The 18,332-nt window shown below is 43.2% G+C and overlaps 1 protein-coding gene across 1 annotated transcript in view; it reads left to right on the top strand.

Annotated features, from left to right (window-relative positions):
* The window catches only part of TMEM132D (transmembrane protein 132D), an 827,192-nt gene that overhangs the window by 681,507 nt on the left and 127,353 nt on the right, over positions 1 to 18,332 (top strand). The window contains exon 5 of the mRNA XM_015109701.3: positions 1,371 to 1,514. Within this exon, the coding sequence (XP_014965187.3) occupies positions 1,371 to 1,514 (144 nt within the window). The remainder of the gene's footprint in view (positions 1 to 1,370; positions 1,515 to 18,332) is intronic.

The following is an 18,332-nucleotide window of genomic DNA, read 5'->3' as shown; positions in this document are numbered from 1 at the left end:
GCTCAGTTTTTTTTGTCTAAAAAAATAGGCTCCTATGATCTCTCAGGCCCCCACCAATTAAAAAATCACAAGAATTCTAGAAGAGTAACTAAGGATGAGCATGGGTACATTGGAGAGAGAGATGCAGGGTGTCATGAGATCCAGAGATGCTCCATGTCTGGGAAGCACCACCGAGGCATAGGTGTGCCTGAAAAAAAGGGATTCATGCATAGAGTGTGAGGAGCTGGGGAGCAAGAAGGTGAGGACGCGAATCCCAGTCCTTTCCCTGTTGAGTCCTATTTATGCACTCAACGATATTAACACCGTTCATTGTAGCTAAGCTCTGTGCTAGGTGCTGGTGAGCAGAAAGCAGATACAGCCCCATGGAGCTTAGAGTCTGGAAGAGAGATAAAGGGATTAAATAACTATAAGTAAAACAGCAACTGTTAGGTGCTACCAAGGGGAAAGGTTCAGGGCGTTCTTCATTCTGAAAGCAGATACTCAGGGCAAGCTGGGACACCCCTAAAGACACACGTCTTGAGCTGCTCTATGAAAAAAGGGTTTGCAGCAAAATGCATGTTGGGGTGAGTGTGGATGTGTGTGGTGCAGTGTGGATCACATCAGTGGGGATGTGGGAGTGCTGCTGGAGCCACAATAACATTCCAGACACGTCTGGAGGCCAGGACCCAATAAAAGCCTGGAAAATTGAAACAGAGCGAAAGAAAGCCAGAGCAAGAGAGCACGGAGAGCGAGGGCTCTCTCCCTGCCTTTGTCTCCCCCACATGCCACACACTGGCGGTGCAGTGCTGCTCATCTAAGCTTCTTGCACAACACCAGGCCCCTCTAGCCATCCATCGGCTGCTGAAGCCACCATCGTTGTGTCCATGTTTAGACCTGTTTGAGTTAGCTGATGAATGGACTCGGGAGCTGGACTTCCCAGCCTCAAATCCTGCCTTCATTGATTTCTACCTGGGTGACCCTGGGCAAGTCACAAAACCTCTCTGTGCCATTCTGTAAACTGGGAAGAAGAAGAATGTTTGTCTTATCAGGATGCTATGAGGATTGATGAGCCGATATTTTTAAAGCACTTACAAAGGCACCTGACACATAATTGTTCGCCAAACACAATGTTAGTAATAAATTTTCTCCACCACTTTTTCTGTCCTCCACCCCTTCGCCATCATAGTTGCCCTGCAGGAATCTGGGTGAGGACAGAGCATGATCCCTTGGCTGCCACGGTCACCCAGTGGGTGCTGCCCGTCGGGATTTCTGAGCCTGCAGAAGAGGCCAGTGGTGTTTGCAGGGCAGCTGAGGAAAGGCAGGCGGCATACTCCTGGGGGCTGGGCCATCTCAGGAGGGGATGTGATGGAAGGGTGTGTTTGGTCTTCCAGGAGGCAGAAATTCTGAACACAGCCATCCTCACGGGGAAGACGGTGGCCGTCCCGGTGAAAGTGGTCTCCGTGGAGGACGACGGCACAGTGACAGAGCTGGTGGAGTCTGTGGAGTGTAGATCGTCTGATGAAGACGTGATTAAGGCAAGTTGACACCTCCCCGCCCCTGCAGAAACCTGCTGTCATGTCAGCTTCTGTGCTCCTGGACCAGCTTGGGACCTCTGGGACCTCTGGGTCCCACAGGATCGCTCCCATCCCATTCTGGTTATCCTGCCACTTAAATCAGGAGACTCTCCCTGGCACAAATATTGGACAGAATGAAAAACTGCTCTGGCTGATGACTCCGAGTCTGGGAGGCTGTCCCTTGACACTCTGTGTTTGCCGAATGCCCTTGGCCTCTTCCCAGATCCCCAGGGAGATTGCGGCAGGAGGCAGGGACCAGCTTACCCTCCAGCCACCCCAGGCCAGGGAGAAGAGGGGAGGGAGCCCCAGAGCCTAGATGGATGGGGGTGTGGCCACACACTCCGGGATGATTCTATAGCACACAGCATTTGTGTGAAATCAATGGTGGTATAAGTTATACAACTACTCCCAGCTTTGATTTACAATACTGGCCAAGGGAGAAAGAGGAAATCGTTCTCTATTCCTCTGCTCGGCCCACAAAATTCCACGTGAGCTAGGGATGTGGATGAACAGCGCTCACCCCTCCTTCCTTCGTCTCGGCCTCTTAAATTGAGTGCAAAAATGATTCAAAACAAAGGCACACTGGGAGACGGATGGAGGAGGCCGAGGAGATGGAGTCTTGCTCTGCCAGGAAGCTCATAGAACACTTCCAGCCTGCGGGAGGTAAATGGGTTCCTCAGGCTGCCACCACCCACTCCAGAGCCAGGGCTACGGTGACAGATGTAGCAGGCACCTCCTTGAAGGAGGAGGCTGCCAACAAAAGCCCGGGACAATGAGAAGGGCTTCACGAGGCTCCGGGAGACTCTTTCCGCATGAGTCCCAGCCAGGGCCGGAGCACAGGACAATACCCAGACAGGAACTGGTGTAACCACGCTGCTCTGAAGCAAATCTTCACGGAGCATTTTTGCTCACTTAAAACACAGTCAACAAATGCGAATCTAATTTCCACTAAGTGCTAGATACTGTTCAAAACTCTAGGACCGCACAAATGAGATGGACAAGCCCCATCCTTAAGGTTTTAGAGAGAAGGCAGAGATGTCAGAAAGCAACAGGGCAGCAGGAACACATGACATCATACAGCACTCCTGCCTACTCATTCCAGAATCTTCTTCACATCAGCACAGGGCAACTTCCTTGACTGGCTCCAGCCAATATCTAGGCTCATTCTCCCCTCTCTCCACATCCAAGCCTTCAGCAAGTCCTGTTGGCAATGCCTTCCAAGGATAGCCAGGATCCAGTCCTCCTCCACAGGTCCTGCCACCACCCCGATCCCAGAAACAGTCACCTCAATCAAAGCATTGACCACCTGGCTGGTGTCCTAGGTCCCATGCTTGCCTCCTCTCCCATAACCCCTCTTTAGTGCCACAGCCAGGGCAGCCACAGGCGATCTGATCATGTCACCCCTCTGCTTGGCCCCTCCCACTTCTCTCACATGATGACCTCCAGGCTGATGAGTGGACACGGATGTGCAGTTTGATAGAAGAAATCAGTCTAATCATGAGGTTAGAGATCTATCTAACCTCATGTTAGATAGATCAGTTGGGTGACGACAGTTTACAACAATCTATTACATATTTCAAAATAGCTAGAGAATAATACAAACGTTCCTAGCATAAAGAAACAACAAACACCTTAGGTGGAGGTTATCTTAGTTACACTGATTTGATCTTTACAAATTGTATGAATGTATTAAATAGCCACGTGGACCCCAAAATATATATATTTATTATGGATCAATACTTTTTTTATGAAAAAAAATGCACTGGCTTCCCCTCCTCAAAGGAAAAGCCAAAGTGTTTACAGAGACAGAATCAAACCTTTGCAGCCACGCCTGCTGTAACGCTGACCTCACGCTAGGCACAGCCCCTCTGGTTCCCTCCACTCTGGTCACACTGAAGTCTTGGCCGCTTCTGTAACAGTACAGGCATCCCCTCCCCTCCCTCTGCCTTTAAATTTCTTTCCCTAGATGCCTGCACGGCTCCCTCACCTCATCTTCTCCCCAAGGCCTTTCCTGAGCAGCATCAGCAAAATCTTCACAGACACCCACAGCACTGCCTTCCCCATCCCTGCTGAACTTCTATTTATATATGCATATATGTCATGCATAGCATATGTTTATGTATTCAGAGATACACTATATTTTTGTTTATTGTATTCATCGTCTGACTGTCCTCCTTGGAACCTAAGCTCTGTGAGGGCAGAGCTGTATTCATTGTCTGACTGTCCTCGTTGGAATGTAAGCTCCGTGAGGGCAGGGCTGTATTCGTTGTCTGAGTGTCCTCCTTGGAACCTAAGCTCCGTGAGGGCAGTGCTATATTCATTGTCTGACTGTCCTCATTGGAACCTAAGCTCCGTGAGGGCAGAGCTGTATTCATTGTCTGACTGTCCTCGTTGGAATGTAAGCTCCGTGAGGGCAGGGCTGTATTCATTGTCTGACTGTCCTCGTTGGAATGTTGGAATGTAAGCTCTGTGAGGGCAGGGCTCTATTCGTTGTCTGACTGTCCTCCTTGGAACCTAAGCTCCATGAGGGCAGTGCTGTATTCATTGTCTGACTGTCTCATTGGAACCTAAGCTCCATGAGGGCAGTGCTGTATTCATTGTCTGACTGTCTCATTGGAACCTAAGCTCCATGAGGGCAGGGCTGTATTCATTGTCTGACTGTCCTCATTGGAATCTAAGCTCCGTGAGGGCAGGGCTATATTCATTGTCTGACTGTCCTCGTTGGAACCTAAACTCCGTGAGGGCAGTGCTATTTGAGTCCACTTTGTTCACCACTCTATTCTTATCACAACAGTAGTGGGGAGTTTTTTGTTTGTTTTGTTTTTTGTGTGTGTTTTAAACTTTCATTTCAGGTTGGGGGTACATGTACAGGTTTGTTATATATTAATAGGTCACCTGCGTGTCACAGAGCTTTGACGTACAGATAATTTCATCACCCAGGTAATAAGCACAGTACTCAAGAGGTATTTTTTTCTGATCCTCTCCCCCTCCCACCCTCCACTCTCCCATAGACCCCAGTGTATGTTGTTCCCCTCCTAGTAGCCATGTGTTCTCCTTGTTGATCTCCCACTTGTAAGCAAGAACATGCAGTATTTGGTTTTCTATTCCTATGTTAGGATAATCGCCTCCAGCTCCATCCATGTCCCTGCAAAGGACATGATCTCATTCTCTTTTATGGCTGCATAGTGTTCCATGGTGTATATGTACCACATTTTCTTTATCCAGTCTAGCATGGATGGTCATTTAGGTTAATTTCGTGTCTTTGCTATTGTGAACAGTGTAGCAATGAACATTCACATGCATGTATCTTTACAGTAGAATGATTTATATTCCTTTGGGTATATATCCAATAATAGGATTGCTGGATTGAATGGTAGTTCTGTTTTTAGCTCTTTGAGGAATCACCAAACTGCTTTCCATAGTGGCTGAACTAATTTGCATTCCCAATTTGCACCGTATAAGCATTCCCTTTTCTCCACAACCTCACCAGCATATGCCTTTTTTTTTTTTTTTGACTTTTTAATAGGCCATCTGACTAGTGTGAGATGGTATCTCATTGTGATTTGGATTTACTTTTCTCTAATTACTAGCGATGTTAAGCATTTTCTCATATGCTTATTGGCTGTATATATGTCTTCTTTTGAAAATGTCTGTTCATGTCCTTTGCTCACTTTTTAGTGGGGTTGGTTTTTGCTTGTAAAATTGTCTATGTTGCTTACAGGTGTAGGATATGAAACCCTTGTCAGATGCTTAGTTTGCAGATATTTTTTCCATTCTGTTTGTAGGTTGTCTGTTTACTCTGTTGAGTTTCTTTTGCTCTGCAGATGCTCTTAACTTTAATTAGATCCTGTTTGTCAATTTTTGTTTTTGTTGCAATTGCTTTTGCCATCTTCATCATGAAATCTTTGCCAAGTTCTATGTCCAGAATGGTATTTCTTAGGTTATCTTCCAGGGTTTTTATAGTTTTTAGATTTACATTTAAGTATTTAATCCATCTTGACTTAATTTCATATGTGGTGTAAGGAAGGGGTAGGTCATTCAGGAGTAGGTTGTTTAACTTCATGTAATTTTATGATTTTGAGTGATTTTCCTTATATTTATTTCTATTTTTATTGTGCTGTGGTCTGAGAGTGTGGTTGGTATGGTTTCTATTTTTTTTGGAATTTGCTAAGGATTGTTTTATGTCTGATTATGTGGTTGATTTTGGAGTATGTGCCACGTGGTAATGAGAAGAATGTATATTCTATTGTTTAGGGGTGGAGAGTTTTGTAGATGTCTATGAGGTTCATTTGGTGAAGTGTTGAGTTCAGGTCCTGAATATCTGTGTTAATTTTCTGCTTCAATGATTTGTCTAATACTGTCAATGGGATGTTGAAATTTCCCACTATTATTGTATGGGGATCTAAGTCTCTTCCTAGGTCTCTAAGAACTTGCTTTATGAATTTGGATGCTTCTGTATTGGATGCAGGTATAGTTAGGATAATTAGGTCTTATTGAATTGAACCATGTACTATAGAATGCCCTTCTTTTTTTATCTTTGTTGGTTTAAAGTCAGTTTTTTTTCTGAAATTAGGATTGTAACTCTTGCTTTTTTTCTGTTTTCCATTTCTTCGGTAGATTTTTCTCCATCCCTTTATTTTGAGCCAATGGATGTCACTACATGTGAGATGGGTCTCTTAAAGACAGCATACCATTAAGTCTTGTTTCTTTATCCAGCTTGCTATTCTGTGCCTTTTAATTGAGGCATTTAGCCCATTTACATTCAAAGTTAGTATTGATATGTGCAGATTTGATCCTGTCTTGGTGTTGTTAGTCATAGACTTGTGTTGTTGCTTTCTAATGTCACTGTTCTGTGTATTTAAGTGTTTTTTCAAATTGGCTGGAAATGGTCTTTCCTTTCCATATTTAGTGCTCCTTCCAGTAACTCTCGTCAGGCAGGGCTGGTGGTAACAAATTATCTCAGCACTTGCTTGTCTGAAAAAGGGACTTATTTCTCCTTCACTTATGAAGATTAGTTTGGATATGAAATTTATGGTTGAAAATTTTTTTCTTTATGAATGTTGAATATAGGACCCCAATCTCTTCCAGCATGTAGGGTTTCTGCTGAAAGGTCCACGGTTGGCCTGGTGGGGTTCCCTTTGTAGGTGACCTGCCCCTTCTCTCTAGCTGCCCTTAACATTTTTCCTTTCATTTTGACCTTGGATGATCTGATGATTGTGTCTTGGGGATGTTCTTCTTCTGTAATATCTCACAGGGGTGCTCTACATTTCCTGAATTTGAATTTTGGTGTCTCTAGTGAAGTTGGGGAAGTTTTCATGGATGATATCCTGAAATATGTTTTCCAAGCTGCTTGCTTTCTCCCTGTCTCTTTCAGGGATACCAATGAGTTGGAGATTTGGTCACTTTACATAATCCCACACGCCTTCTTCAGAGGCTTTGTTTGTTCTTCTTCATTTTCTTCCTTTATTTTTGTTTGACTGAATTATTTCAGACAGCCAGCCCTCAAGCTCTGAGATTTTTTCAGCTAGGTCAACTCTGCTTTTAACACTTGCGATTGCATTATTTAATTCTTGTAGTGTGTTTTTTAAGCTCTATCACATCAGTTTGCTTCTTTTTTATAACGGCTATTTTGTTCCTATATCATTTTATTGTGATTCTTAATTTCCTTAGATTGGGTTTTGATGTTCTCTTGAATCTCAGTGATCTTTGTTTCTATCCATATTCTGAATTCTATTTATATCATTTCAGCCATTTCAGCCTCGTTAAGAACCTTTGCCAGGGAACTAGTGTAGTCATTTAGAAGACAAAAGGCACTCTCGCTTTTTTAGTTGCCAGAGTTTTGTGTTTGCTCTTTCTCATTTGTGTGGGCTGATATTTCTTCAGTATTTGAAGTTGGGTCCTTTGGATGGGTTTTTTTGCTTTTTTCTTATTTGATGAACGTTCTAGGGGGGTTGATTATGGTATAAGGTGGGTTCAGTTGACTGGCTTCAAGTCTAGTCTGCTCCTGGGTCTCTGAGGAGCCCCCTCTGATTATTGTTTTCATGCCCGTATTTCTTTTGTTCAGTATTCTGGTCCATGAGGCTCCCTCAGGCAGGAGCCGCAATTGGCAGACAAGCTGTATACTTGCCAGGTTGGTCCTAATCTGCTGTCCATATGCTCCCTGGGGAAATATGGGGTTTTGTGTGTCCATAGAGCTCAGGTGGAAACAGGACTGCTGTGTTGGAAGCTCTCTGGGTGTGACACGTCTGGCTCTGGGAGGCAAGAGAGGGTGGAGTTCCCTACCCAGCCATCCACATGTTTTCAGAGCAACAGGAGGCTGTGCCCCTTGGCAAATTTAGGCAAAAGTAGGACCACTGAGCCAGAAGCTCTAGCAGGAGTGACTTGTCTGGTTACCAGTGGCAGGGGTGGGTAACAATACCTGCCTGCCATCCAAATGCTTCCTGGGACCACAGGAGGCTGCACCCACCAGCTGAGTTCCCACAGAAGCAGGGCCACTGGACCAAAAGCTCTAGCAAGCATTGTCTCCTGGCTATCAGTCAACACTAGTGTTGAAAGGAAAACCTTAAACAAATTAAATATAACAGAGTTTAATTGAGTAAATAATGATTCACAAATTAGGGAACCCCCAGTATCTGAACAGGTTCAGAGCAACTCTGGAGCTGCTATGTGGTCAGATGACATTTATAGACAGAAAAAGGAAAGTGGACCACAGAAAACAGAGTGAGGTGCAGATGCAGCCAGATTAGTTACGGCTCAGCATTTGCTGTATTTGAACATGGTTTGAAGTATTGGCTACCTGTAATTGTTGACACTCAGCAATTGGTACAAAAGCAGGTTGCAGCATGGTTGAACATGCAGTTAGGTTACTGTTCAGTAGGCATGGAGAAATCTTTGAGCCAAACTTAAGCTGCATGCAGCAGCTTTAGGCTAAGCTTAACACAAGGCACATAGTAGGTGGTCAAGAAATGTTGGCTGTCAGCAAACATTTGCTCAAATATGTTTGACAGCAAACATTTCTTGAGCAACTACTATGTGCCTAGTGTTAAGTTTAGCCTAAAGCTGCCTCACGTAGTTTAAACGCTGAAGGGAAAACATAACCACATCACTCAAGGTTTCCCTGGGGGTGTAATACCTGAAGGATGAACCTATGCCCAGTCTGCCCTGCCAGCAGAGGAAATGTCATGAGGAAGAGGAATAGGAGGCGGTTCTTTCAGCTTGTGGCCACACTTCCAGCCTCCAGGAGTGGCCCTGTGATTCAGGGTGGCCAATCAGAGCATTGCAAATTCTGGACATGCCACTGGCTCAGAGACAGACACATTATCCAATCAGAGCCAATGAGATGCAAGCTTGCGACTTGGGCTGGAACTCTGGAGAAAGAAATGTTTTCCCTCCCCTTGTTTCTGAGAATGACTCATGAAACCACCCTTGGAAATATAAAGGGTGCAACGAAAAATGAAAAACCTCACAGCATTTATTTTACATCCACCAATAAGCCTCAAAGCCTGATGCACAACTTAGAAATCAAAACCCACAGCTCACACAGTTGTCATTGTGCTGCTCTGTGAATCACAGATGTTGACAAAGAGCCACCTGGTACATGTGATGTTTTGGCATCATTTGGAGGCTGTTAAGAAAGAAAGCCAAGGGATTCTCAGAGATGTGTCACAGCCACCTGTGCAGCCCCTGGAAAGCCTCTGAGTGGAGAAGGTCTGCCTTGAAAGGCCCCAGTCTTTTTATTTTTATTTGCTTTCTCTTCTTTCCTCAGCCAAAAGCCCAACAGGCTGGTGTGGGCTTCCCCAGCCACATCAAAACCTCCTCTCAGGAAATCTACTGAAAACTCATTCATGTTGAATTGTAAATTGCATAAAGGCATATGCTCTCTTCTGCCTTCCAATGATGCTCGGTTGTTGTTGTTGTTTTTTTCCGAGAAGGCAACAGGTCCCCAGGGAAAGCATTTCAGATGTTTGCAATAATATCCATTGTGATTCTCAGAGGTTGGAAATAATAGGAAATGCCACCTACATTAACAAGTTAAAAAAAATTGTCACATGATTGAAAAGTCCAGCTTGGGGCTAGCTTAGGGTATTTTATTTAGAACTCCAAAATACATCACCGGAACATCCCCTCTCTCCCTCTCCCTCCTTCTCTCTCTCTCCCCCTACCCCCACTCTTTCTCACTTTTTCTTCCCTATAGACACTCTTCTGTATGAGTTTCATTCTCACAGAGCTGTCATTGTGGGAGCAAGATGGATGCCTCAGAACTGGCTCACATCTAATAGAAAAGAGTGTTTGTCTTCTGGGGCTTTCCTGTATAAATCCTGGGATGTGTGCTTATGGCACCTATTTAGGTCACCTCCTTATCCTTGAGGCCAGCACTGCAGCCAGGGATCCAAACATACTGGTTGTCCAAACCCTAAGTCATCTCAAAGCACATGAACTCAATGAGGAGTTTGGGGAGTAGGGTCCCCCAGGGCCAACCTGTGTATTGTCACTACAGAGAAGGGCAGTGGACTCTCTGCAGCAAGAGCAGCCCATGTCCCCTGCAGCCACTTAGGAGTGGGATAGCCTCGGGGTTGGGAGCACTGTAAGAACCCACAGAGCAGCTGGTGGGAGAGCTGCTCTCGCCTAAAGCCAGCCACACTTCACACACTCGGAGGAAGGCTGACTTGGGCTCAAGGATTATTCCTGAAAAATTTGCTAAGGTTTTTGTTTTTGTTGTTGCAACTTACAGGTTCAAGCGTTCATTAACAGTCCTGAACAAACCAGTCTCCACCAAATATTTCAGACATGTCCACTGATAAAAATCAAAGGGGGCAGGCCGAGGCGGGGGCATCACGAGGTCAAGAGATTGAGACCATTCTGGCCAAAATGGTGAAACCCCGTCTCTACTGAAAAGTACAAAAATTAGCCGGGCATGGTGGTGCTTGCCTGTAAGCCCAGCTATTCAGGAGGCTGAGGCAGGAGAATTCCTTGAACTCGGGAGGCGGAGGTTGCAGTGAGCCGAGATCGCGTCACTGCACTCCAGCCTGGCAACAGAGAGAGACCGTCTCAAAAAAAAAAGAAAAAAATCAAAGGGGCCTGTAGCCCTACCTGATTATAGCTGCTCTTGGTGAACCTGCTTTATTTTACAGCATTTCAACAGCATCAACATCCACCCTTGCTTCTGCACCGGAGACACACAACAGTGGAAATCAGGTGTAATAAAGCTTGACACATTCCCCTAAGGTGGATCAAAGTAGAATCTTTCTCTCTGTGAGAGTAGCAAACTGCTGTGAGGAAACGGAGTGTAATTTCGGGGATGGGAGCACAACACATAACAAGCTGAGTAAACAATCGGGAGGAAGAGAAGAGTGGAAAATCAGAGAAGCTCTTCCGCAGCTATTTTCAGCATCCCTGGTGGAGCACTTCAGTGTTGGGGCCTGAATGGCCTAACTCCTCTTCCAGCAGCCTGTTCCTGAGGAGAGGAGAGCAGTGGGGAGCCGGCTCCCGTGCAGTTCTGTTTCAGCAATCCAGCTGGACGCCCGACCACCTGCACCGCCACAGGGACAGCCCTCAGGAGGCAGCTTCCTAATTAGTCGCTTCTCTTTTTTTCTCCACCTGCAGATCCTATAACTTCCGATCAGCTTTTTTGTCCGCATCCCAAGAGTTTAGCCAAATGGCTTCAAATATTCAGCTAAGGAATGGAGAAGTTGCAGGGATTGTGCCTCCTCACTGACCCCTGCTGCCTCTTTGAAGACTTCCCGTGTCACCCGCAGGGAAGAGTTCTCGGGAAGCAGACTGGCCCCATAACAATAGCATCTCCCGTGTACGAGCTTGATACCTTTGATGCACTGACACAGGAGATGCACTTTTGATGAGTGAAGGAGTGTCTCTGAGGCTCTTTTATTCAGGAGGGGTAATGGTTTAGACTGACCTCCCAATAGACACTTCCTTCAATCCATCATGTGGCAAAGGGTGGTCATTTTGATAGGAATCCTTCAATATTGGAAAGGACTCTGTAGCGGCAGAGTGGGAGTGACCACCTGCGGGATACAGGGATTGGACCTGTTGGTCCCCCCTCCATCCAGTGGAGATCCAAGTGGATTCTTGGCAGGGAGAGTTAGGGGAAAATAAAGATGCACTGTATCACATAAACTTTGCATACTCACCTAGCATTATTACTGATTTTCAATCATGGCATTCTATTTGGACAGCAAATAGTGGTGATTCTTTCCTAAAGTTGACTTCCTAATATTAGGATTTTTGTTATTGCTGGATTAGGAGTTGATATGGTTTGGCTGTGTCCCCACCCAGATCTTATCTTGAATTGTTGCTCCCATAATCCCCACGTGTGATGCGAGGGACCGAGTGGGAGGTAATTGAAACACGGGGGCGGGTCTTTCCCATGCTGTTCTCGTGATGGTGAATAAGTGTCATGAGACCTGGTGGTTTTATAAAGGGCAATTCCCCTGCACAAGCTCTCTTGTGTGCCACCATGTAAGACATGCCTTTGCTCTTCCTACACCTTCTGCCGTGATTGTGAGGCCTCCCAGCCATGTGGAACTGTGAGTCCATTAAACCTCTTTTTCATTATAAATTACCCACTCTCAGGTATTTCCTCACAGCAGTATGAAAATGGATAATACGGGAGTAAATGTATTAGTTTAGAGAAAACAACTTTTCTGCTTCCTATCCATAGGCTCATCTTGTAAGTTCTTCTACTATATCAATCTGTTTCTAAAACCTAATGTGTGATTTCAGAATTGTTAGTGGATTATTTCACTCCTGATGCAGATTAAAAGTAGTTAGAGATAGCCAAGAGTGGTGGTTCACAGCTGTAATCCCAGCACTTTGGGAGGCTGAGGCAGGTGGATCACTTGAGCTCAGGAATTCGAGACCAGCCTGAGCAACATGGCGAAACCCTATCTCTACCAAAAATACAAAAATAAGCTGGGTGCACACCTGTTTTCCTAGCTACTAAGGATGCTGATGGAGGAGAATTGCTGGAACCTGGGAAGTCGAGGCTGCAGTGAGCCATGATGGCACCACTGCACTCCATCCTGGATGACAGAACAAGACCCTGTTTCAAAAAAAAAAAAAAAGTAGATGGACATGTTATAGCAATAAGAATAGAAAGTGTGATGTTTTTAATACTTATTGGATGCTTACTTCATAGCAGGTAAGGATTTGCTTCTTTAATCCTCACAGCAACCCCATGAAATAGGTATTTTTATCAGTTATAGTTTAACACATATATTTTCTGTTTTAATTTTTACTTCATTGTAAATTAACAGTTTATAATTATCTATACTTACGGAGCACAAAGTGATGTTATGATTGATGAATAAAATGTGAAATAATTAAATCAAACTAATTAACATATCCTTCACTTCAGATACTTATTTTTCGTAGTGAGGACAGTTGAAATTTACTCCCTTGACACTTTTTGAAATGTACAATATACTATTATTAACTATATTCTCCACACTGTGAGGTAGATTTTTAAAAAATAACTTATTCTTTCTGGCTAACTGAGGCCTTGTACCAAAACCTCAACGTCTGTAATGACCATTGTACTCTCTGCTCTGATGAGATCCATTGTTTTCGTTTAGAGTCCACATGTGAGAACATATAGTATTTGTCTTTCTGGGCCTTGTGCATTTCACTTAGCATACTGTTCTCAAATTTCATGCATATTGTCAAAAATGATACAATGTTTTTTAATGTCTGGATAGTATTCCATTGTTTGTATGTAGATGGATTTACCTATCCATCTGTTGATGGACACTTAGGTTGATTCCATAACTCAGCTATTGTCAGTAGTGCTGCAGTGAACACAGGAGTGCAGACATCTCTTCGACATGCTAATTTCAGATCTTTGGGGTATATACCCAGCAGTGGGATTGATAGATTATATGGTAATTCTATTTTCATTTTTCGAGGAACTTCCATACATTTCTCCACAATGACCAGACTAATTTACATTTCCACCAACAGTATACAAAGGTTCCCTTTTTGTTACATCCTTGCCCACACTTGCTATCTTTTTAATAATTCTTAATGATTGTTTATAATTTTAACAATTCTTAATAATAGCCATTATGACAGGTATGAGGTGATAGTAAAACCAAGGAATGGTTTTAATCTTCATTCCCTAATGATTCGTGATGTTGAGCATTTTTAAATACATCTGTTGACTATTTGTAGCTCTTCTTTTGTGAAATGTCTACTCAGTTCCCTTGCCCATGTTTTAATTGGATTGTTTTCTTACTATTCAGTTGTTTGAATTTCTTATATATTTTAGATGTTAACCCTTATTGGATGTATGGCTTGCAAATATTTTCTCCCATTCCGTAGTTTATATCTTCACACTGTCAATTGTTTCCTTTGCTGTGCAGAAATATTTATCTTTCATTCAATTTCATGTGTCTATTTTGTTTTTGTTGCCTGTACTTTCAAGGTTAAGTACAGAAAATTATTGCCCAGACAAAACTCATACAGTGTTTCCCCTGTGTTTTCTTCCAGTCATTTTGCAGGTTCTGGTTTTGTGTTTAATCTATTTGTCTTTAATCTATTTTGAGTTGATTTTTGGATGTGGTATGTGATAAGGGTCCAGTTTTATGCTTCTGCATGTGGATATCGTTTTCCCGGTGCCATTTATTAAAGAGACTGTCCTTTCCCATTGTGTATTCCTGGAACCTTTGTTGGAAATCAATGGACTTTACAAGCATGGATTCATTTCTAGGCTCTCTGTTCTGCTCCATCGAAAGTGGTATTATTTTTATCCTCATTTTTGGGGTGAGGGAATTGAGGCACAGAGAGTTCTGACGCTTCATCACAGATCACGTACATGGTATCCATTTCCAACCCTTTTCTATCTTCCTCTATCACTCATCTTCTAGAATAGGGGTTGGCAAACTATGCCTACTTGGGGATGAGATTAGGCATGTTTACCTGTTGAGTATTGTCTATGGCTGCTTTTGTGCTACAGTGGCAGAGTATAAAAATCATATACAATCCAAAGTTCCATATCCATAAAGAAAGTTTCATTGCAGCACAGCCACACCCACTCATTTACATCTTGTTAATGGCTGCTTTTGCATGACCAGGGCAGAGTTGAGCTGTTGTGAGAGAAATCATATGGCCTGCGATGCTGAAAATACTTACCATCCAGTCCTTTGTAGAGAAAGTGCCAATCTCTGCTCATGGACTCTACTGGGCCTTTTCTTCACGGGTGGTGACTTTCATGATTATTTACTGAAACGTACTCCCCCAGCCAAAAGTAGCTCCTCCACAGATGCTTGCAATTCTTCCAACAAGACTTCGTGCCATTGGATTAAGCATTAATCTCTCCCTACAATCCTTCATTAAAGTTAATACATTTCTAGGTGAGATTGTACATATCAATTCCTGGAAATTTTTGTCATGATGAATTGTTTAGATCACTTTTCTTTTTGATAGGCAAATCTGGACAAGCAGAGATTATACTTCCTGGAGAAATAGGAATACCTCAAAAAAAATGAGAGTAAATGGGTCAAAGATGGACGAACTTTGCCCTATATCTTAGGTTAGTCTAGAACAGCATCATCAAATAAACCTCACACAAGGTACTCCTCCCAGTACCATACCCAGGGCAGACATCACCAGTCAAATACACCACATCATTTTACTGTGCTCAGACATTGGTCAACAATCCTAAATACTGCCAATCATGGAGCATCTTAGACCTAGAAAGAAACCACATGACCTCCCCATGCCACCTCACTTACATAGAATTTACATAAAGGATTTTGGAGAACATTTAGACCAGGAATCACAAGCCCAGAAGAATACAAGAGCCAGGAGATAATTTAAATGAGTAAAAGCAATAAGGAATCATGAGGATTGCAGCAGACTGAGGGACATATGCCCTTTCTAGAGATAAAGCCACAACTACATCCTACCTGACTGTTGCTACGTGAAAAGAGTATAACATGTTGCTTAAGCATTTTAACTCCTGAGTCAAATTGCATGGATTTAAATCCTTGTTCTGATATTTATAAAAAACAACAACCAGGGCAAGATCCATAAACTCTTTTTTTTTATTTTATTTTATTTTATTTTATTTTATTTGTGTGTGTGTGTGTGTGTGTGTGTGTGTGTGTGAGATGGAGTCTCGCTCTGTTGCCCAGGCTGGAGTGCAGTGGCACAATCTCAACTCACTGCAGGCTCTGACTCCTGGGTTCAAGCCATTTTCCTGCCTCAGCCTCCCAAGTAGCTGAGATTGCAGGCACCTGCCACCATACCCAGCTAATTTTTGTTTCTTTGGTAGAGATGGGATTTCACCATGTTGGCCCAGCTGGTCTCGAATTCCTGACCTCAAGTGATCCACCTGTCTTGGCCTCCTAAAGTGCTGGGATTACAGGTGTGAGCCACCACGCCTGGCCCCCATAAACTCTTTATTCCTCAGTTTTTTCTGTTGTTGAAGGAACATGATCCATTTAACATGAGAAACTTTGATTCTAACAGACTTTTAGTTCTATGACCAGAAAAAAACACATGTGGTTGTGTTGGAAAATTAATCAATTAGAGTCACTTCAATTATGCGTAAATTCCCTTATAAGTAGGAATATGCCTTCAGCTATGTTCTTAATTTCAGGACTATCTGCACAAATCCTTCCCTGGTTTAATTATTTAGAACCAGATAAGTGGGTCAGGGTCACAAGGTAATATGAATTTCCTATGAGCTTCTCCTTGTTGCTTTTGATTTTGTCCCCCACCCCAAAATCTACTCTCCACTCAAGAGTCAAAGTGATCCTTTTAAAATATGGGCCACATCACGTTATTTCTCCACTCAAAATCCTCCCACGGTTTCTGTCTCCAACTCAGTGAAAGCTACATTCCTTACAACTGCCTCTAAGGCCTATTCCATCTCCCCGCCCTTCCTCTTAGCCCCTACCATCCCGACCTCATTTCCTGCAACTCTCCTTCTGTCCACACTGGGCTTCTTGATGACTCTTGGAGCCTCCCAGGCCTGTGCTTGCCTGGAGACCTCACCCTGCCTTTCTCCCTCCTACTGGATGCATGCAGCTCCCCCTCACTGTCTTTGGATCTCTGCTCAAATCTTCCCAGTTTCAATAGCAATGCCCCATCTCTGACATTCCCCATCCTTTTTCCCTGCTCTATGTTTCTTCATAGAACTTATCACCAAAGCCTTCCTATATTTTTTGCTTGTTATCTGTTCATTGTCCGCCTCTACAAGGGTAAGGACTAGTTGGTTTTGATCATTACTGATTCCCCAGTGCCTGGAACAATGCCTGCTGCCCACTGGGCTATCAATATTTGTTGAAAGAAAGATCTTATCTAAGAAGTCACAGTGGATGAGGATGGAGAGGGCCATCTCTCTTGGTTGTCACATAGAGGATTCTGATTGTCACGGGGAGGAGGAAGACTCCACTCTTCAGTGGAATAAAACATAGAAACAACTCTGAACAGCGTTTTCTTCATTTGGATGAGGAGACACCTGTATACTTACTGTAGGGTGGATTTTTCCTGAACCTTCACATAAAAAAGTGAAAATATACCCTGGATGGTGGATGAGACTCCCTCTAGGACAAAAGAAAAATAAGCACAAGTTTCAAGAGCTGAATTAATGGATAATGTTTATTTTTATTTTTATTGAACTTTTATTTTAGGTTTGGAGGTACACGTGAAGGTTTGTTACATAGGTAAGTTCGTGTCATGAAGATTTATTGTACAGATTATTTCATCAGCCAGGAATTAAGCCAAGTGCCCAATAGTGATCTTTTCTGCTCCTCTCTCTGCTCCCACCTCCACCCTCAGGTAGACCCCCAGGTCTGTTGTTTCCTTCTTTGTGTTCATAAGTTCTTATAGTTTAGCTCCCACTTATAAGTGAGAACATGCGTTATTTGGATTTGTATTGATGGGTAATGTTTAGGATTGTATTCAGATGGCTCTGTCAGTCCAGTTCAGAAAAGATTAAACCTATGGTGAGAATAGCTGCAGAGTTAATGTTCTGGACGTAAAGGTAAGAAAACAGCGGCGAGGTTAGGAAGAGAGGGGCCCAGCCCTAATTGCTTCTCCATATTTTCTGTTTTCTACATGGAGAGAAACAAATGGGACAGCAAATTAAAATTCTTTATCAGTCTAAATGAAAACAAGGAGCCATGGGCCAAGGGTTCCTTTAACAGGTACTGGGTAGATAAAGTAAACCATGAGGATTGCAAATGGTTGCTTCCCAATCCCTGAAGGTCAAAATGACAAAAGTTGGGCTTTAGAGTCCAAACAAGAGACCTGGTCAGAAGAGCTTCAGTTTAAGAGATGTTCAAGAAAAATTTTCACTATAGGCAAATTTTGCCTTTCTATAGACTGTAACTCTTAGGTAAAATGTGACTTCATCGCACTTAGCACATTGTAGTCCTCAGTTATTTATGGGTGGGCAAATCCGATCGAGTTGGAGGAATTCAAGACTGGGGACATGTCTTACTCATTTCTATATTCCTGGACTTACCAGAAGGCCTGGTATGTAGCAGTTGCTTAATAAATAGTGATTTGTTAGATGAATGAGCAACAAACCCATCTTTGTATTAAAAATTGATAAACATCCAATGAGATATAAAGTATTAGATCCTTCATTTCCCTTTTATGGTATTTCCAGTTAGGCTGAGTTTTTAACACACATACTTTGTGTTTAATGGGTTATTTTAGTAAAATTCGATTTTGGATATGTTATTTGCAAAATGCTCTAAAGCATGGTGGGCAAGATACTACAGGTCAAGGGATTTGTAATGGGTGCCACCT

Source organism: Macaca mulatta, chromosome 11 (assembly GCF_049350105.2).
Source record: "Macaca mulatta isolate MMU2019108-1 chromosome 11, T2T-MMU8v2.0, whole genome shotgun sequence".
Classification (NCBI taxonomy): domain Eukaryota; kingdom Metazoa; phylum Chordata; class Mammalia; order Primates; family Cercopithecidae; genus Macaca; species Macaca mulatta.
The sequence above is the reverse complement of the archived record's forward strand: the minus strand, read 5'-3'. Positions and strand labels throughout refer to the sequence as shown.